We start from the raw sequence: 17,090 nt of genomic DNA, 5'->3' as shown, positions 1-17,090 counted from the left end.
TCATTACTGAGTAGTTTGTGTTAATTTGTTGGTTTGTTTTGTTTCATGTTAGTTGTTTTTATTCTTGTTGGGTCATTGTCTGTACTTTACTCTCCTCTAGTGTACTAAGCAAGTGATGGAAGAACTCTCAAGACATGCACCTCTATAACAAAACAAGTAATACTGTCTACAAAGAGTTAAACTTATAGACTCTCTAGCATTCCAGTATACTAACAAGAGAGGAGTCTAAAGGGGGAGTGTCTAATGGGAGATCGTAACAATGGTAGGTAAATTATAGTGTCTTAGTGATTAGACATGACATTATTTTGGGCCATAGTTTCCATGTACCAAAACCAAGAATACCTGTTCCTATTGTTCCACCGACTCCACCAATTTCAGCAGGGTGAGATTCAATGAAATTAAGTGCCTTCTGAAAAATGTTCTTTTCACCTCTATCAGGAGCTTGAGGTCCACCGGCACCATTAAGTCCCTGAAGTCCAGAGGGACTAGATGGCTTGTCAAGCTCTTCCTTTAAGTTCTTAAGCTTTTGAGTAAGCTCAGAATTTCCTAGTTTGTTCGCCTGCTCTCGATCCACTCTCCAAGTAGATCCTCCGTTTTTCCTGCTATAATATGCGTAATTATTAGGACCATTCCTTTTCACTAGTTCAATCATGAGAAGGTTATCGAGTTTAAACTCAGATCTACCAGAGTAGTAGGCTGTTACAGTTTTAAGAATGGAACTCGGATCTATACCTTGTAGAGAGGAACTACCGTATTTGACCTCCTTAACTATAAAATTAGGCTTACCCTGAACACAATGAGTAAAACTAGTATAACCGGTGCCTTCTTCCTCAGATTCCACATCATCTCTGGTAACTTTAATTTGTTTACTTCCAGAAGGATCGTCATACTCACTATGTTGTCCACCTGTCTTAAGATCATTTCCCTCCCAGACGTTTACGGCAACAGCTGGCAATTTAGCCTCTAGAAGCTTTAATATCTTGTCCTTCTTAAATGGAGATGTCGGTGGGTCAACTTTGACATCGTTCCAGCTACTAGATTCTAGAGATTCCCTTTGGTACCATTTATTTAAGAAGTGAATGAGAAGTGGAATTCCTTCAGATCCTTTTGGATAGTGATAAACATACACTCGAGTGGTACCCTTTGGAAACTTAATTCCAGTTTGCTCCGTTCCTCCATTCTTTAATCTGGAGAAAAAACCACCATAAATATTATGATAGTAGTAGAAATATTTTTCACCATGGATGGAAAGTCCAATCTGCTTAGACTTACAACAGGGGCAGGTGTAACCAGATTTGCTTGCCTTTGAAATGTCCATAATGTGAGCATTGTTTCTAGTACAGTTCTGTTCATCCAGTTTGTCCTTAATGTTACTAGTCTCTATACTAGATTCAAGCCTCCATTTGTTGTCAGTTCTTCCAGTTTTATGTACTGTGTAATATGTGGAAGATGGATTCGACTTTAACTCAAGTAATAGGGGATTAGAACTACGAGTAGCTCCGTTCCAGTAGTATACATAAGCCTCACTACAGCTCGTTCTATATACAGGTGACTCAAATGGAATGTTATTGTTATTAGCATCTTTTGTATAAAGGAGTCTCATAACGGATATTCCTGGGGAGGGAGTGTGCTTGTACTTTTTATAGATTTGATGTTCTGTGGAAGACTCGGTGACTTGAATTTGAGTAGTTAGATTTGCTGGTGGTGCATTATTTTCTCCATTGGCAAAGTAACTTCCTTGAGTTTGACTAGTATTTAGTACAACAAGTTGTTTTAGTTTTAGCTGACTAGTGATGGATGTAAGTTTTGAAGAGAGTTCACTTTCTTTGTTAACTCCGTATTCATCTTTCCATCGATCGGAAGTTAAATAATCTGTCTTTTTATAGTAGTAATAGTTATCACTATAGGTCCTTTCAAGTCCCACTATTAGGGGAAGTGCGTTAGTGGCATCATAGTCTAGATAGTATATGGTTACATTTTTTTTATATTCACCACCAGATAGGTCTATACCATTTTGTTTTTCTTTATTGTAATATATTCCAGCAACCGAATTCCCTCCGGTAAGTGTGTGAGTGTATCTCTTGTAGCCAGCAGTGGGTCTATTATCAACCTTACGGATGTTTATGGTATTCTGACAACTATCCTCATAGCTTCCACCGGATTTTCTCTGACCAATGTCTATATCAGCCGATAGTCCAGTGGTACAGGTATGGGTTGTCATCTATCATCCTCCATCTTCACTCTTCGGGAATCCTAATAGTCCCTCCACTGACTCTCTCTATTATCCTATCATCCTTCCATAGTAGTACTCCATTAATGTCCCAACTGGTGTGAGCGGAATGGTCAGTATGGATGAATGACGATAACTATGAAGAGTCTATGGATGAAGACAAACAATACGCAATATGCGTGACAAAAGGTCTAAACAAACAAAGGGCACAGATACAAGATGGACTCTGACTACTCCATTCTCAGGAACTCTACAGAGACTTATGCATGTTCAATTAGGAAGGATCTGGAAAGCGGACACTGCTGTTAGGACAGATCTCAGTAATTATGGGCTCTGGTAAAAAGAAACTTGATGAATGAATTACTATCATTAAGGCTATCTAGAGAGGGATGATAGTGAGTAGTTATTCTTCCTTCATCTGTCTGTCCAAAGTACCTTTGCATATAGAGGACACTTGGACGGTAGGATGGAGTGGCGTTGATATACTGAGATTTTAGTAAAGAGTCTGACTTTTTGTAGGTGACAAAATATTAATGACTTATCCAGGCTTATAAGGTAGACATATTTTGGTATATCTTTTGTCTAAACTTTTAAATCTACCTTTTCTTCCAGCTATGCCTGTGAGTCTAGAGGGCCTAACAGTACGGACACTATTGTGACCGTCAACCCACAAGTGTGAAAGCCTCCAGGTAATATTCGCTTATCCGGAGGAATAAATGTCCAAATACAGTGTCATTCATCCCCATTAATCCCTACATTCCTTACTTCCATTCCCACCGAGACAGCCTTCACAGTATCATTAACTGATCAAAGTTATCTCATACTTTATTGTATCTCTTACTTGTAAAGGCTTATAGTCTTTGCTTCCTTACTCTACTTTTCTGTTACGTCTATTGCGTATTATCTAGTAAGAATAGAAGTGCATGCGCGTTGTTGTTTGTTTTAACAGCTTACAAGTACTCCTTGCTTATACTAATACTCTGGTTGTTCTTTTGACAGACAAAGACTCTACAAGATGAGGGTGCTGGCAGTACTATGGACGGTATGTTTGGTAAGATTCTGCAGCGCAGCATGTTGGTCTTGCTTTGGAGGAAGTAAAACGGATAAAGACAAAATTCCATCTGACAAACATACTCCCTCGGCTTCCAAGGTCGATTCTACTCTATTTGATGTGAGTGAATCTAACTCTGACGGAGTGCCACTTTTGACATGCACGCCAAAGCCTAATATTGTAGTCACAGAATTCAAGTATGGTGACGAAACCATATGGAGCGGAAACAAAAGCGTACTGTTCTTATCGGCTCTAATCTACTTTGATGAAGACAAGCCATATATTGTAACATTGCAGTATTGGGACAAGGACAAGTATCACACACTCTTCCTCCACTATAACGGTGATGAATGGGAAGATAACCAGGAAGAATATGCAAAGAAGCTTAACATATTGAAGGGAGTTCCTCCTCCAGCTACTCAATCAACTGGAAAGACTAGTGTCCTTGACCTCTTGAATCCAGATGTAGAATCAGTACATGTTGGTGGTGGCGATGAGGACGGACTGGCTAAAAGGGTCTTTACTCCAAATAGTGGTCATCATATATCCTCTGTTGTAGACTCTGGAGCTACTCTATGGAAGGCTAAAAGAGATGGTGAGAAGTGTACTCTTGTAGAATCTTATAGCAAGGGGGAGTCAATGCTGGCTTATTTAAAGCTTGAGAGTGCCACTGGACTAGATTTAAAGTATCTTGAAAGAGTAAATGGAGAATGGAAGGAAGTCACTATTACAGAGTTTTACCACAGGCTGGAAGAGATGAGAAAGAAGAAAGAGAAATCCATAAATAAAGATATGGAAAAACATTTGCAACGTGCCAAGAAGAGGCTAGAGGAGAGTGAGTCTGCTCCTGCAGTTGCTAAATCATCTGGAAATACCAATGCTAACAGATAAAAAAGTTACCACTAAATCTCCTACTCCCATTACCCTTGATCTTTCTAATCCTGATGACTCTAAGGTGAATGTATATAAAGAGGAGGATGAGGGAGTAAAGTTTGAAGATTATAGTCCAAAGGAAGGTCATCATATATCCTCTGTGGTTGATGCTGGCAAGGAGTTATGGAAGGCTGAAGCTGGTCAAAAGTGTTTCCTTACCAAATCCTACACAAAAGATGATATATCGTTCCTTGTCATAGTTATTAATGGCAGTGACTATGGATTAGATTTAAGGTACTTTGAAAAGACTGGTGGAGCATGGAGACCCATTGAGAAGGATGATTTTTTAAAGAAACTCAATGGAATGAGTGGACATAATCCTACTACTCCTATAGCCTTAGACCTTACCGATCCTGATGAGTCCAAGATAAATATGGACATAAAAGATAGCAATGGAGTAAGTTACAGAGGATTTATGCCAAAGCCTGGTTCTAAAATAACCTCAGTTATGGATAATGGAGCTCTGGTTTGGAGAGCATCTGGAGATGAAAAGTGTACAGGAGGGAATATCTATGGAAAGGGTGGCTCCTTACTTCTAGATGTTAGTACTATAGGTGAAGACAAATTCAATGTCAAGTACTTTGAGAAGAAGACTAATGGACAATGGATATCTATTGCACTGGATGACTTTTTAAATAAGTTTGATGAAATGAGTGAACCTAGATTATCATCCTCTAACCCTTCTTCTTCACATCCATCTAAGGCTTCTAAATAGTGACTAATGGATACCCTCCCTATGGATTTAATGCAGTATACTCTTAACCCTACCTGTGGTAGATACCCTCTGACTACTATTTGAAGAATCTTGGTGAACATGATTGACATGGGAATAATATTCCCTCTTGGTAGTATTTAGTGAATGAATACTGAAGAAGGTGTAACATGTTCACCAATAATGCAGTCCATGATTATATATCTTTTGCTCACACTCCATTAGAGTGTCTATGTTTAATTAATGGTAGTCTCCTTACATTTATAGGCATGAATAATTATTATCTTTCCAATGCATACCATTGGTTAAGCATGCATGAATTCATGAAATCTCCATAATAGAAACCGGTCATCTATTAGCATCTACGCTAGTGTATGAATTAAAACTGGATAATTGCGAAGAAATTAATCAGTTTAAAAAGTAAAAGAATACTACACCAAAGATTATGAGAAGAGAAAACGGAGTGTGTACACTCTTTTCCAGCGATTTTTCCTATACAAATAAATACTTGCCACAGAACTTACAGTTTTCTTGCATATTTCGGAAATGTGCGATTTAGTTTCCTCGGTCCATCCGATCCTTTGTTTGGACAATTTTTCAAACATTTCCTGGAAGTAATCTTGCAAACACTGCAAACTTACGTAATTTTGAACCTGTTTGTGACTTGAATCCATGACTTTTTTCCATTCATTAAGGTGTTTAGATTCATCATCCAATGTCCTACTCTGCATGGATACGTCCGAAAACTTTGACGTTAGCGAATCAAGTTTGTTGATTATGGCAACATTGTTTTTCAAGAGCGAAAACCCAAAGACCGTGGACAAACTTTCATCTTTGGCGACAAAGAGGAGGGAGTGATAGACGAATAGAATCTTGAATTCTTTTAGAAACTGAACGTTGTGTATGTAAGTGAGTTTGGCGTACCGTGATCAGCTGAAATATCGTATAATTCTTCAGAATTGGAACGTTTGAGAGTGGCAGAGTTTCATTATCCAGACGCAAAAAAGCGTCCAAAAAGAAGAGAAAAAGTTCATAAATAAACGACGGGTGTCTTAAAACGTCTTCTCCATTTAAAAGCAGTACGAGCGATGTAACAAGCACCGAGGCTAAATTCCTCAGTATGGATATTAAAAGTAAGTCTACAATTCCCAAACTCCCCAGAGACTCTAAGCACGATTATGAGTATGAATACAACCTACTTTCATCATCTGAAACGAGATCTGCAAATCTATTGTACTTGTAGTGATACTCGGGTGTTACGAGTAGCTTGTACTTTTCGACCAGAGTAGAGTAGTCTGTGGTTGCTGTAGATGACAAGTTTCGGTCCTGTAGAATGGTGTATATCGAGAGTCACTCGGAGAGCCGAAAACTAACAGGGTGTAGGGAGAATGCCACTGACTTGAACGACTTTTTAATGTTCTCAATGGGACAGTACGGCGTGACCTTGAGCAACTCAAAGTGGTTGATCTCCCTCTTGGATGAATTGTAAAAGATTGACGCGACTATAAAGAGCAAAGACAAAAGACGTCCTACGAAATGTGTATCGGCAGCATCTTGCGGTACCTGTCGACTTGTATCGTTTGTTCCATTCGCGGTCTGCACGGTCGATATTTCAGCTGTAAACGAGGACAAACAAACTTGGACTCGATAGAAACGATACCACCGGCGAGAAGACAAAGACGGACGTTAAAATCGGCTCCATTATAGAATTTACCGCCAGCAGACGGAAATTATTTCACTCTTTAGCAAGCAGTTCATATGGTACAAGATTTTCCAAATAAGCCCGAGATTTGGGTGAATAATTGCCCCTCAACCCAATACCAATAATTATGGCGCTAAATAGGCACACATTTAGTTTATATACCCAGGAATGCGAATGCCTTTGCAAGATCATCGCAGTATATCAGTTTATCGCCAAAAATGTGATTATAGCCACAAATAACATGTTATCACTCGACATACTCCTACACTAGCTGTTGTTCGTGCAACATCGGTCGTGTTAAAATGCCAGTCCAAAGTTCATCTGATAGTAGCATAGGAAGTGATGAAAAAGCCACGATAACCGAAAAAATAGCTGGATACAAGACCTACGTCATCCCAATCTTTGTCTTAGGCAACGCGTTTTGGGGGTTTCACATATTCAAACGCATAAATAGGATGCTAAATCTGCGTTATTCCAACATTATCTACCAAATTCGACGACCAGAATCGATAAAAAACAGATTCACGTCCTTCAAATATCTCATACTTGGAGGATCAGTCCTTCCTCTCTCAATTATTGGTTCAATATCGCTCTCTAAGAGGAACAAGGGACACTCAGACCAATCAGTTGCTGGAATTCTGCCTACAACCGGTGAAAATACCATATCCGTTATCGACACTACCAGACATAATTTGTCCAACTACATTTTTAACGCAAACAAAAGGGTTGAATTATTTGCAAATGCATTTAAAGATACACTTGTACCAGAGAAAAATCTAAAGGGCATTAATGAGGATCTGAAACGTGATATAGCTAAACTAAAATCACGGTTTTTTTAGACTGTTACAACTATGGATGAACCTGATTACCCAAAAGTAGAAACAGAGCTAGGCACACTCGAATTCGATGTAGCTGAAGAAGATGATCCATCTACAAAAAAGGAGATCGCTTCGCCAAAGAAGCAATCAAAGCTCTCCCAGAACTTGGCAGAATTACTAGAGTCGGAGAATGCAAGCCTGCAAGCTCTTCCGAGGTTGGATCAATATGGCATTGGATTCACCAAAGCTGAGCCTGGCATGCTTGGTAATGAGCAACAGCAAGGAACAGGCTACATTGACGAGAAGGAGTGTAAGAAGATAATAGCTATTCTTAAATCTTGCATGGGAATTAAAGATAATATCGATTATTTGAAATCCGAAGATATAAGACGTTTGTTCCTTGTTTTTGACAGGGTTTTTAAGGCTACAAAGATGCAACTTAGTGATGTATTATCCAAAGGTTTATATCACATGCTATTAATAGCCAACAGAATACGTCATATTTCGTCCCAGTCAAAATCTCAAGGCAAGGATATAATGGGCACGGAAACTTTTGGGATTGAAAAACCCATACCATTGAATAAAGAGAATGTAAATTTCAAACTCAGGAGCTCCCATGTTGTAAAGTGGGATAATGTTAAACTTGAACGCCTCATTCATGGAATAAAGGTTTTGTTCCACTATCCTACTATAAGTAAACCACAACTGCAAATACTATCAAAGTTAATTTATGCTTTAAAGACCAATGGTCACGCTGTTTTGGAATCTCCTACGGGAACTGGGAAAACGGCTGCGATAATATCGGGTGTACTGTCATGGTTATACCAGTCTCAAATTACAAATACAGAAGATGAATCCGCCAATTCTGAGCCAAAATACAAGGTTATATATCTCACTAGAACACATGCCCAGATAAAGCAGATTTCTACAACCATTGATCAATCTTGTTTTCGTCCACAATCTTGCACCTTGGCATCCAGAAAAATTTTGTGTCCATATTACAAATCGTTTTCGGGTGAAGTTGAAAGTGGTATAAATAATCAAAATCTGAATGACCTAGACAATTATGGCATTACTAACAAGTGCCGCGCGCTACTGTCTAGTACAAACAAGTTGAGGCTAAGAAGGAGGAAAAATAAAACTACATGCAGCGGTAGAGATAGCATCTTTGGGGAAAACACTGTTTCAAAAATATGTCCATACTACGCTAATATGGGTTGTAAGTCTTACTCAATCTCAACTGCTGTTCGTTTCTTAACAGACTTAAAGGCTACATGGGATATCGAGGATACGTATGGTTTTTGTCATACCAGCAATCCTGATTTTAATATTGGTTGCAATTGCAGAAATCCTACAGTTAAAAAGAAACGATCTAAACCAAACGATATATCTAAATACTTTGAAAAGAAGGCTGCTATAACTGGAAATGAAATAGGATGCCCATATTATACTGCGAAAGCGGTTTCACAGGTTGCAAACTTTGTAATTTGCCCTTACCAATATATTATTGATCCACATATTGTTGTGAAAAGTCATGCAATAGTTTCTAAAGTTTTAACGCTTTTGGAAATTTCGGCTGAGTACAACTACTGCAAAGATGAGATTCTAGAAGTGATTTACGACAGGATAAATTATTTGAATCGGTCCATTGGAGGCGGGGAAGCAAATGGATTTTTTGGGTCATTGGATAACGCAATTTTAATTTTTGATGAGGGACACAATGTTGAAAATTCGTGCTTAGAAGAGGGATCTACAGATATTTATCTTTCAACATTAGACTCCATTTTAAATTGGTTTTTTGAACTGAAGACTCAAATAGAGAAAAACGAACTTAAAACTCTAGAACCAAATTCTTCCAACATTGATTATTATACCACAAAGGCAAAAATGTCGTTATTATCATCATTATCTCGAATTACTTCCTTCTTGCGCGCATTCATCGACAAGCTGAATGAGTTTGTTTCTAATCACAGTGAAAGAAAATACATGAAGATGAATGAAAATTCTAAAGAAACGCCAGAACGCAAAATTTACAAGGAAACTCCGGAACGTAAAATATACAAGAATGAGAATGGAAACCCGGATGATAGTTCTACATCACAGGATACGGTGTTTAAATTATTTCATAGCTGGGATAGGTATGATGAGGATGATGAAGATGGTACCCTTGATTTTATTTTACTCCTTAATTTGAGTTTACTAAAAGTTTATGTCGTATACTGTAGTATGTTACAAATTTCGTCATACGGAAAGTGGTTAGATTTAGCTGGTATACATTTTTCAGCAGAATATAGAAAGAGAGCTGAGATTTTCTTTTCAATTCTCATCTTGCTGTGTTACAGTCCGCAGTCTTATAACGTTTGTATAACGCGGAACACGAAAAATGATAAACTCCGATTAAACCTTTGGTTACTTAATCCGTCTCTTATTTTTAATGAAATCGCAACTCATGCTTATTCCATAATAATAGCCTCTGGTACCCTTACACCGATCCAGGCCCTGGTAAACAGTCTGGGACCAGCTTTTGCAACAAGGTTGAATAATAACATACTATCAGCCACTCAAGTATTATCCCCGGATCAGTTTATGGTTTTTATACTGACTCATATTCCTCATAATGAAAAAATCAAAAGGCTAGAGTGTAATTTTAAAGAATCCAGGGATGATCAGTTTGTGGCAACTGTTGGAAACACAATAGCTACTTTGATGCATTCGCTGCCTGGACGCACTATTTTATTTTTTCCTAATCGCAATCTTATAGTTCGGTGCCTTTCAGTTTGGTCAAAGAATGCATTCGAAGATGGTAAAGGCTATAAAGGCTCGCCCATTATGATAATAGATAAAATCACAGAGCTGAAGATGAACATTTATCAGGAGACTAACAATGCATCGCAATTCACAGAGATGCTAGAAAGAATCAAAAGAGATGATACATGTCTTATTCTAGCTGTCTTTAGAAGTCATTTTTCTGAGGGTATAAACTTGAACCTTTCCTCCATATTGCTTCTAGGTCTCCCGTTTCCTTCTATTATCAGTCCGCAGGTGGATGTTTCTAGGCGCTACCACAAGACCATAAATAACAAGTGCTTTAATATAAACTATAATTGGTATCTGAGAGAAACATTTAGGGCAGTTAATCAAGCAATTGGAAGATGTATTAGAAACAAGGATGATCGCGGAATCGTACTTTTACTAGACAACAGATATACATTGAATCTGCAGTATATTTCATCTTGGCTTCATCCGTATACGTTTGTGTACAATAATGCGAACAAAATAGTTGACTATGTCGACTCGAACTTTAAATTTTTTCCCTGAAACTATCATCTCTCGATTATTTGTCTCTCCTCTTTACACATAATTGCAGAGGCTCTATTGTACTAGAAAGTGGCTTGGATTTTCAAATGTATGTGTTTGTTGCAGCCGGAGACTATTACTGATTTGCATGCATTTGTGCAATTATGTTTAACCATTTTATGGAGGTGTTTTCCTAGCTATCACTAATAATGTATAAATTTGTCCTATAGAGTATTATTATATTAATTCCTTGACTGTTTTGAACTTACATCCCTCACCTGGTCCGCTCTATAGATTCATTTACAGCCGAATTCCTCCACAGTTTTGGATAGATTATACAATCTGTTTTCTTCTTTAGTTCTTATTACTGTAATAAAGTGAGGAATTGGCAATTCCAAGGACGACCAGATTTTACTAGGTACAAGATTGGTAGAGAATAGGAGATTTTAGGTACTTGCATCCTAAGATGCCAATAATAAGTATGCTTTAATCTCTTGGAAGAAAGCTGGAAATGCCATATCACAGTAATGCGTCAAAAACTATTGTCTAAAAGTCAAAGAATGGATGTGAATAGAATCTAGACAACAACATCTTTACATGGAAATAATAACAGACAACATGATAATTTCAGCTTCTCCGTCGGTAATTCGTAAAGGTTCATAGAAAGACCCTCTTTTGAGTATGGCAGAGTTTACCCGGTATCATACTAGTACGATATACAGCGGAATGGATTCTATTTTTTGAAAACAAATGCAGAAGCTAAATGACGACACATTGGAATTGTTACGGGATGTTCCATATGACAAAACTATGGAGATTCTTATAGAGTAGTTGTATGTATTTAAAGGTCAGGCTTTGATTCGCTATTTTCAAAAATACATCTATGGGGTCTAAATATCCTTTGAATAAGACAACTCTCTCTTTCACTTGTCTCATAAAACTCCTACTCCACGGCAATATAAAAGTATTGCCAGTTGTAAATGTGCCGTAGGTTTAGGTTAGAACCTTGATATGTGGCACAGAATCGGAGGAGGGGATCAAGCAAGGATATATCTTTTCTTAAATATTCCTGCTAATAGAAGACAATTTCAATCAAAATGGAGATGAGTGTAAAGTAATAGATAAAGCTCTTCTGGTATGACTCCAGTGTCTACTGCCATCCCAGATGGAAAATGAGTGAGAAGGCAAATGAGGAGAATAGCTTGAAGAATGCCGCAGCATTCTTTTCAGGCCTGGCTATATACCAACTTTCGCACTTTGCCATATCTGCTGGTAATTTTGCAGCCTCAAGGTTTCGAATTCCGTCCAGTCTGGTTGGATTGTACATTAATAGGTTCATTATCTCCTACAGGATATCAACCTTTGCAGGGAACACATTGATGACCATTTATGACATTGGTGTAGGAAAACATATGGATAAGGTTTCTACAGTGTTACGTTGGTCAGATGCAGCGGGATATCTTCTTGCGTTGTTTATATTCTGGATGGGCGGTGACCAGGGTTACATTACATTTTATTACTGGTTTACAGTTTCCATTGGATTATTAAATGGTCTATCTTTTGTAAGTAACATAAAGATCGGATCCAAACAAATGTCTTATTTTCTTGTTGCTTTCCCTACGTCTGGTATTTTTGTGTCATTGTTTCACATTATATTCTTGGAAATATTTAACCGTTTCCGACTATCAAATACATATTACTGGTTGATTGTATGGCAAAAGATACTCGCAATAGTCATAGCTGTTGTTTCTGCAATTCTTTGGTCTGCAGCGTATAATGGTACTGATACCACCTCCACTGGAGGCGGCGGCGGAGGCGGAGATAACAACGACAAACTTAAACTGAGTGGAGCATGGTCACCAATCCTCATGATTGCATTAGGATACAGTCTCCAAAATGCCTTTTATCCATCCATTGCACCCTTCAAGCTTATCGGAGCTGAAAGAGGATATAAAATTGGGATTGCAGTTTTAATCATCAGTGCCATGCCACCTCTCGCAATAGTGGCTTTGAAAAATTGGAAAATAACTCCAAGTACGAAATGGACTGGAGGCAACCAGTATTGGCATTGTGCATGGGTTTTCTTCTTTGTGGAGGTAACGTGTGCACTCTTATTCCTCATAGGTCTGCACTATCCCTACTACTCTGTATCACAAGAGTTAAGAAACAACATTTGGGTTCTTGCAGTCTTTACTATATCATATGATTTATCAGCACAAGTATTGAGAGTTGTAGGATCTAATGGAGCCAGTAGACAAGCAGATGCCAACAAGGATAACTCAAAGGTGGATACGTTTGCAACCTGCCTTTACTCCTTCACACAGGTCGTTTTCGCATTCATGGGAGACGGATACCTTAGGATATATTCACAATATGAAAGTGATCTAAATAGCTGGCCTACTGCTCACTATGGCAGGCTCAGATCCTTTTGGTTTTGGTACTGGAGTACTACAAAAGTAGCATGCAAAGCCATGAAAAGCGCTTTTAGTACAGATGTTAGAGCTGAAATTCAGACTAACAAAGAATTTCTCTTTATTGTTTATGATGATGCTCCACCTGAATGTGAAGATCATCTATTTGACCTTCCATTCATTCACAGGAAGGAAGAGTCTCCAGATAATTATAGCTTTAAGGGAGCATACATTTTTCACTAGGCTCCCATCATAAATGCAGTTTTAATTTGTTTGTCATTCTCACTTAATATGGTTATAATTATGCTATTCATGAGGATAACATCCAAAAATTTTATATCTAGGGGTTTTTAGTTGATACAGATCCATTAGTCTCCTGTATTTAATACCTGGAATACTCTACCTATCCAGTGTAAAAGTGACAAGCTATAAATCTATGCCATTTCAATATTTGGCATAATATAGATGAATCTATGCCACACTAGTTTTGTAGACATGTAAAAGTATTGGGTCAAAGCTAGGTGTCCCTCTAGACATTAGAACCGGTGGATTTTAAACCGTCACGTAGGGCTTAGACATTAGCATGCACTATATGAGACTTGTCTTACTACTTATGTAGTTGCATTCTGTGCGCGTAACCTGCAAAGGTTGCGTACACGAGCCCAGACAACTATTCAATTGAAAGGTTAGATAATATGTAGCAGATTTTTGGCTTTAACTCTCCTATCTCCATATAATTTACGTTTAAAAGTGCATTTGTGACATTTTCTCTAACAACTAGCACGTGCATATTTTGTCGCTAGGCACTTTTATAAAGACTTAAATTGTCTGTGACACAGTAGGAATAGCAAAATGACATACAGCCAGCTGAGTTGCAATGTTTCAACTGGTAGGCAGACGGGAGAGAACAACTTGTGGACTGGACGCTCCAAAAGAAGAATTTGGATATTCCTTGTCCTTATCGCTGTGGTCATCACCGTAATCGTAATTCCGACCGCAGTTTTCAATGGTAACTCAGAAGAAAGCGGTCCCACAGAAGTTGAAGAAGGAAAGCACGATGAGAGGAATGAACAGTTTCACGTTGAAGAAGACTCAGTAGATAATGAAGATGAAATTGTCATTCCAGACCATACACCCGAGGAGATCAAGGATGATATTGAGGATCCAAAAAAGATAGTTACAATAAAACCTACAAAGAAGAACCCCGCATTTGGACCTACAACAAAACCACCAGAAAAGAAAAGGGATCCAAAAGCAAAGGAAATGATTTTTCATAAACTGAAGGAGGAACTTGAGCGTCGTCATATAAAATACTTTGAACACGGCACACATCGTACATGTCGTATAGCTACTGGAACATGTTCATGTGTAAATTCAAGGAATGAAGTCGTGTACTTATCAAGCCATGATTTGGCTGTCATATGCAATGTTGTAGAATTTTTGGATGATGAGGTTAGGGTTGACTTTGAGGTTGAAACATTTATACGGATGAAGAAACACAACAAAAAATATGGGACAGATTATTGCACTTATGCTGAGGTTCAAGAGAGATTTTACTTTTTCAGAAGAGATGCAATTATCATTGAGGGACATAACAAAAACCAGAGTAAGCTATTTGTTCTAGGATACGGTCCTAATGCTGGTAGTGTAAAAGACGGTGTTAAAAAGGGAGATGTGGGTTATGGAGATTTATTCAATGGGATAGAATTTGGCAAGTTTCCGTTCACGGAATTTGATTTTAATGGGACAAAATTAAAAGTACCAGAACCTACTTTTGACTGGAGAAAGAGGGGTTATGTTAGTGAGGTAAGAGTACAAATATGTGGATCATGCTGGGCAATGGCATCAGCTTCTGCATTTGATACTTTTGTGCATATGAAGACAGGGGAAAAGAAGAAATATAGTGTACAACAAATTTTGGATTGTGCTTCGAGTCTTAGCGGTTGTAATGGTGGATCAATTATCCTGGGTTTCCGTTACATCAAGAATAACAAAATGTGCACAGAAGAGGAATACCCGTATAAAGGCGTAAAGGGTATCTGTGAAGATCACAAATGCACTGGAGAGAACGTTGCAAGGTCATTAGAATTCATTCATTATGAAACTGCTGAAAAACAACTAGAGGAGAATGGTCCCTTCGCCGTAGCAATCACTAGCGATAGAAAACTTAGTCTCTATGCAGGTGGTATATTTGATGCTACATGTATTGGCCCTGATTCACATGCAGTAGTGATCATAGGACACGGAGTTGATCCAGCTACCAACCAAAAGTACTGGATTGCTAAAAACTCTTGGGGAACAAACTGGGGGGAGAGTGGATACTTTCGAATTTGGAACCATGCCGTACGAAATCAATACGGCGTGATGGTTTCCTACTGCAATCTACTAGAGAGCGCTCGTGGATTTTCCTGAGCTAAAAATTTAAAACATACAGCTTAATTACCCTGAATGCGGGGATTATGTTGTGCATGCAACTTGCTCATGCCCTCTGTTGTCTTACGGTGTGTGGTTCTCCGTGAGTCAGAGGGCTTGCTTCAGAATCTATTAGTAGTGCTTCTTAAAAGTTGCAACCCATGTTTCCCGGCCCTGTGATTTATTTCTTGATTGAAGCCTCGGCGAATTTCAAGAATATAAATACATTTAGATGCTTTTTTGCTTTTAAGACTAATTCATGCATTGATGGTATGTAAGTAGGTAAAAGTAGCGGAAACTGCATTGAAAGGTAATGTTTTAAGTCTTTAGACTTTCATTCTGCCTGAACGACTGCAATACACTAGGTTATAGCTGGAAAACTAGCAAATGCATTAGCGCCATACACTCATTACTTTACAATGTAGATTAATAAAATTTCAAAAACTTTGCAGCTATTTACCTGAAACGCGACTTAACAAATCATTGAGTAGCCTCATATAATTTGGACAAACTCCTTGGGTATTCTTTACATTGTCGATTAAAAATTGGGTTACCCTTGTCCTTTTCGTGACATCCACAGAATAAAATGAAACGAGCGAAATTTCTGGATAATCTTCGATGGCTATGGCAGTTTTTACAATTTCAGGTCCAACTCCATCAATAATGGTCTTGTCCATAATTTTAACTGAGCAAAAGTGCTTGTCTCCAAGTGGTACATAGTATGTGGATCTGTTGGTTTTGGAGATGATTTTTACATCCTTGTAGCTTTCTTCACCAACTATAATGGTTATATCAATACATTTGGATTTTTGTTCTAAATTGTCATCGTCATCATCGTCGTATTCTTGATTCGATGGATCAAAGACTCCACCATAAATTGGCCCATCACTGCCCCTTGTATCTCCTTCAGTTTCCTTTTCTGGACTAGACTCGGCATTTCCCTCATCAACAGATGGATGGTGATCATCTTTAGCATCCTTTTCTTTTGGAGCATTTGAATGGACGTTTTCTTCAATAGCTGATTCCTTTTTAGGCTTGTCATTATTTACGGGTACAATATTGCCACTAGCTGGAACTGCTGCATTTTTTTCACTGTAATCACTCGAGTAGAGTGCAAAAAACACAGAAATCAAAGCTATGATTACACCTGCGACAAATATTCCAAACAGGATTTTATAAATCCTTTTGCATGGTCTTGATTCTCCTTCCCCCTCCCTTGCACTTTCGCCGTCATTTGCTTCAGATAGAGATGAGATACTGGCTGTGGTTGCCAGCGTTTCATGTTCGACTGTACTCGCGTTGGATTCTCTGTCGTTTGTTCGATTATCTGAGGGTCCCTCCATTTTATCTCAAATGCAGAATTTATTTCTTTTAATTTTTTTCACCAGAGGGTCAGGGCAGCAGCAGGTCGAGATCCAACATTAGCAGCAGATTTTCGGATAAACTCTGGGAATTTTCCTCTGCAGCTGCATTCATTTTCTCTTCAATTTCCGCGTTGCAAGCGCATGCAAGATTAGAGCCCTG

General features: G+C 38.3%; 8 protein-coding genes across 8 annotated transcripts; 5 read left to right on the top strand and 3 right to left on the bottom strand.

Annotated features, from left to right (window-relative positions):
* Positions 1-271: 271 nt before the first annotated feature.
* BEWA_020620 (hypothetical protein) lies at positions 272-2,221 on the bottom strand (the record flags this gene model as incomplete). Its single annotated transcript, XM_004828824.1, has 1 exon — positions 272-2,221. The coding sequence occupies one exon, from the start codon at positions 2,219-2,221 to the stop codon at positions 272-274; it is 1,950 nt and encodes a 649-aa protein (XP_004828881.1).
* Positions 2,222-3,245: 1,024 nt separating this feature from the next.
* On the top strand, positions 3,246-4,929 carry BEWA_020610 (signal peptide-containing protein; the record flags this gene model as incomplete). Its single annotated transcript, XM_004828823.1, has 2 exons — positions 3,246-4,116; positions 4,169-4,929. 2 exons carry the CDS (start codon positions 3,246-3,248, stop codon positions 4,927-4,929), a joined length of 1,632 nt encoding a protein of 543 aa, XP_004828880.1.
* Positions 4,930-5,334: 405 nt separating this feature from the next.
* On the bottom strand, positions 5,335-6,628 carry BEWA_020600 (DnaJ domain containing protein; the record flags this gene model as incomplete). Its single annotated transcript, XM_004828822.1, has 6 exons — positions 5,335-5,418; positions 5,451-5,816; positions 5,851-6,092; positions 6,126-6,252; positions 6,301-6,455; positions 6,565-6,628. The coding sequence occupies 6 exons, from the start codon at positions 6,626-6,628 to the stop codon at positions 5,335-5,337; spliced, it is 1,038 nt and encodes a 345-aa protein (XP_004828879.1).
* Positions 6,629-6,930: 302 nt separating this feature from the next.
* Positions 6,931-7,467, top strand: BEWA_020590 (hypothetical protein; the record flags this gene model as incomplete). Its single annotated transcript, XM_004828821.1, has 1 exon — positions 6,931-7,467. One exon carries the CDS (start codon positions 6,931-6,933, stop codon positions 7,465-7,467), a length of 537 nt encoding a protein of 178 aa, XP_004828878.1.
* Positions 7,468-7,479: 12 nt separating this feature from the next.
* BEWA_020580 (hypothetical protein) lies at positions 7,480-10,764 on the top strand (the record flags this gene model as incomplete). The annotated part of the gene is made up of 1 exon (XM_004828820.1): positions 7,480-10,764. The coding sequence occupies one exon, from the start codon at positions 7,480-7,482 to the stop codon at positions 10,762-10,764; it is 3,285 nt and encodes a 1,094-aa protein (XP_004828877.1).
* Positions 10,765-11,915: 1,151 nt separating this feature from the next.
* BEWA_020570 (hypothetical protein) lies at positions 11,916-13,397 on the top strand (the record flags this gene model as incomplete). Its single annotated transcript, XM_004828819.1, has 1 exon — positions 11,916-13,397. The coding sequence occupies one exon, from the start codon at positions 11,916-11,918 to the stop codon at positions 13,395-13,397; it is 1,482 nt and encodes a 493-aa protein (XP_004828876.1).
* Positions 13,398-14,006: 609 nt separating this feature from the next.
* Positions 14,007-15,566, top strand: BEWA_020560 (Papain cysteine protease family protein; the record flags this gene model as incomplete). Its single annotated transcript, XM_004828818.1, has 1 exon — positions 14,007-15,566. The coding sequence occupies one exon, from the start codon at positions 14,007-14,009 to the stop codon at positions 15,564-15,566; it is 1,560 nt and encodes a 519-aa protein (XP_004828875.1).
* Positions 15,567-16,018: 452 nt separating this feature from the next.
* Positions 16,019-16,909, bottom strand: BEWA_020550 (hypothetical protein; the record flags this gene model as incomplete). Its single annotated transcript, XM_004828817.1, has 1 exon — positions 16,019-16,909. The coding sequence occupies one exon, from the start codon at positions 16,907-16,909 to the stop codon at positions 16,019-16,021; it is 891 nt and encodes a 296-aa protein (XP_004828874.1).
* Positions 16,910-17,090: the final 181 nt, after the last annotated feature.

This window comes from Theileria equi, chromosome 1 (assembly GCF_000342415.1).
Source record: "Theileria equi strain WA chromosome 1, complete sequence".
NCBI classification, from domain to species: Eukaryota; Apicomplexa; class Aconoidasida; order Piroplasmida; family Theileriidae; genus Theileria; species Theileria equi.
The sequence above is the reverse complement of the archived record's forward strand: the minus strand, read 5'-3'. Positions and strand labels throughout refer to the sequence as shown.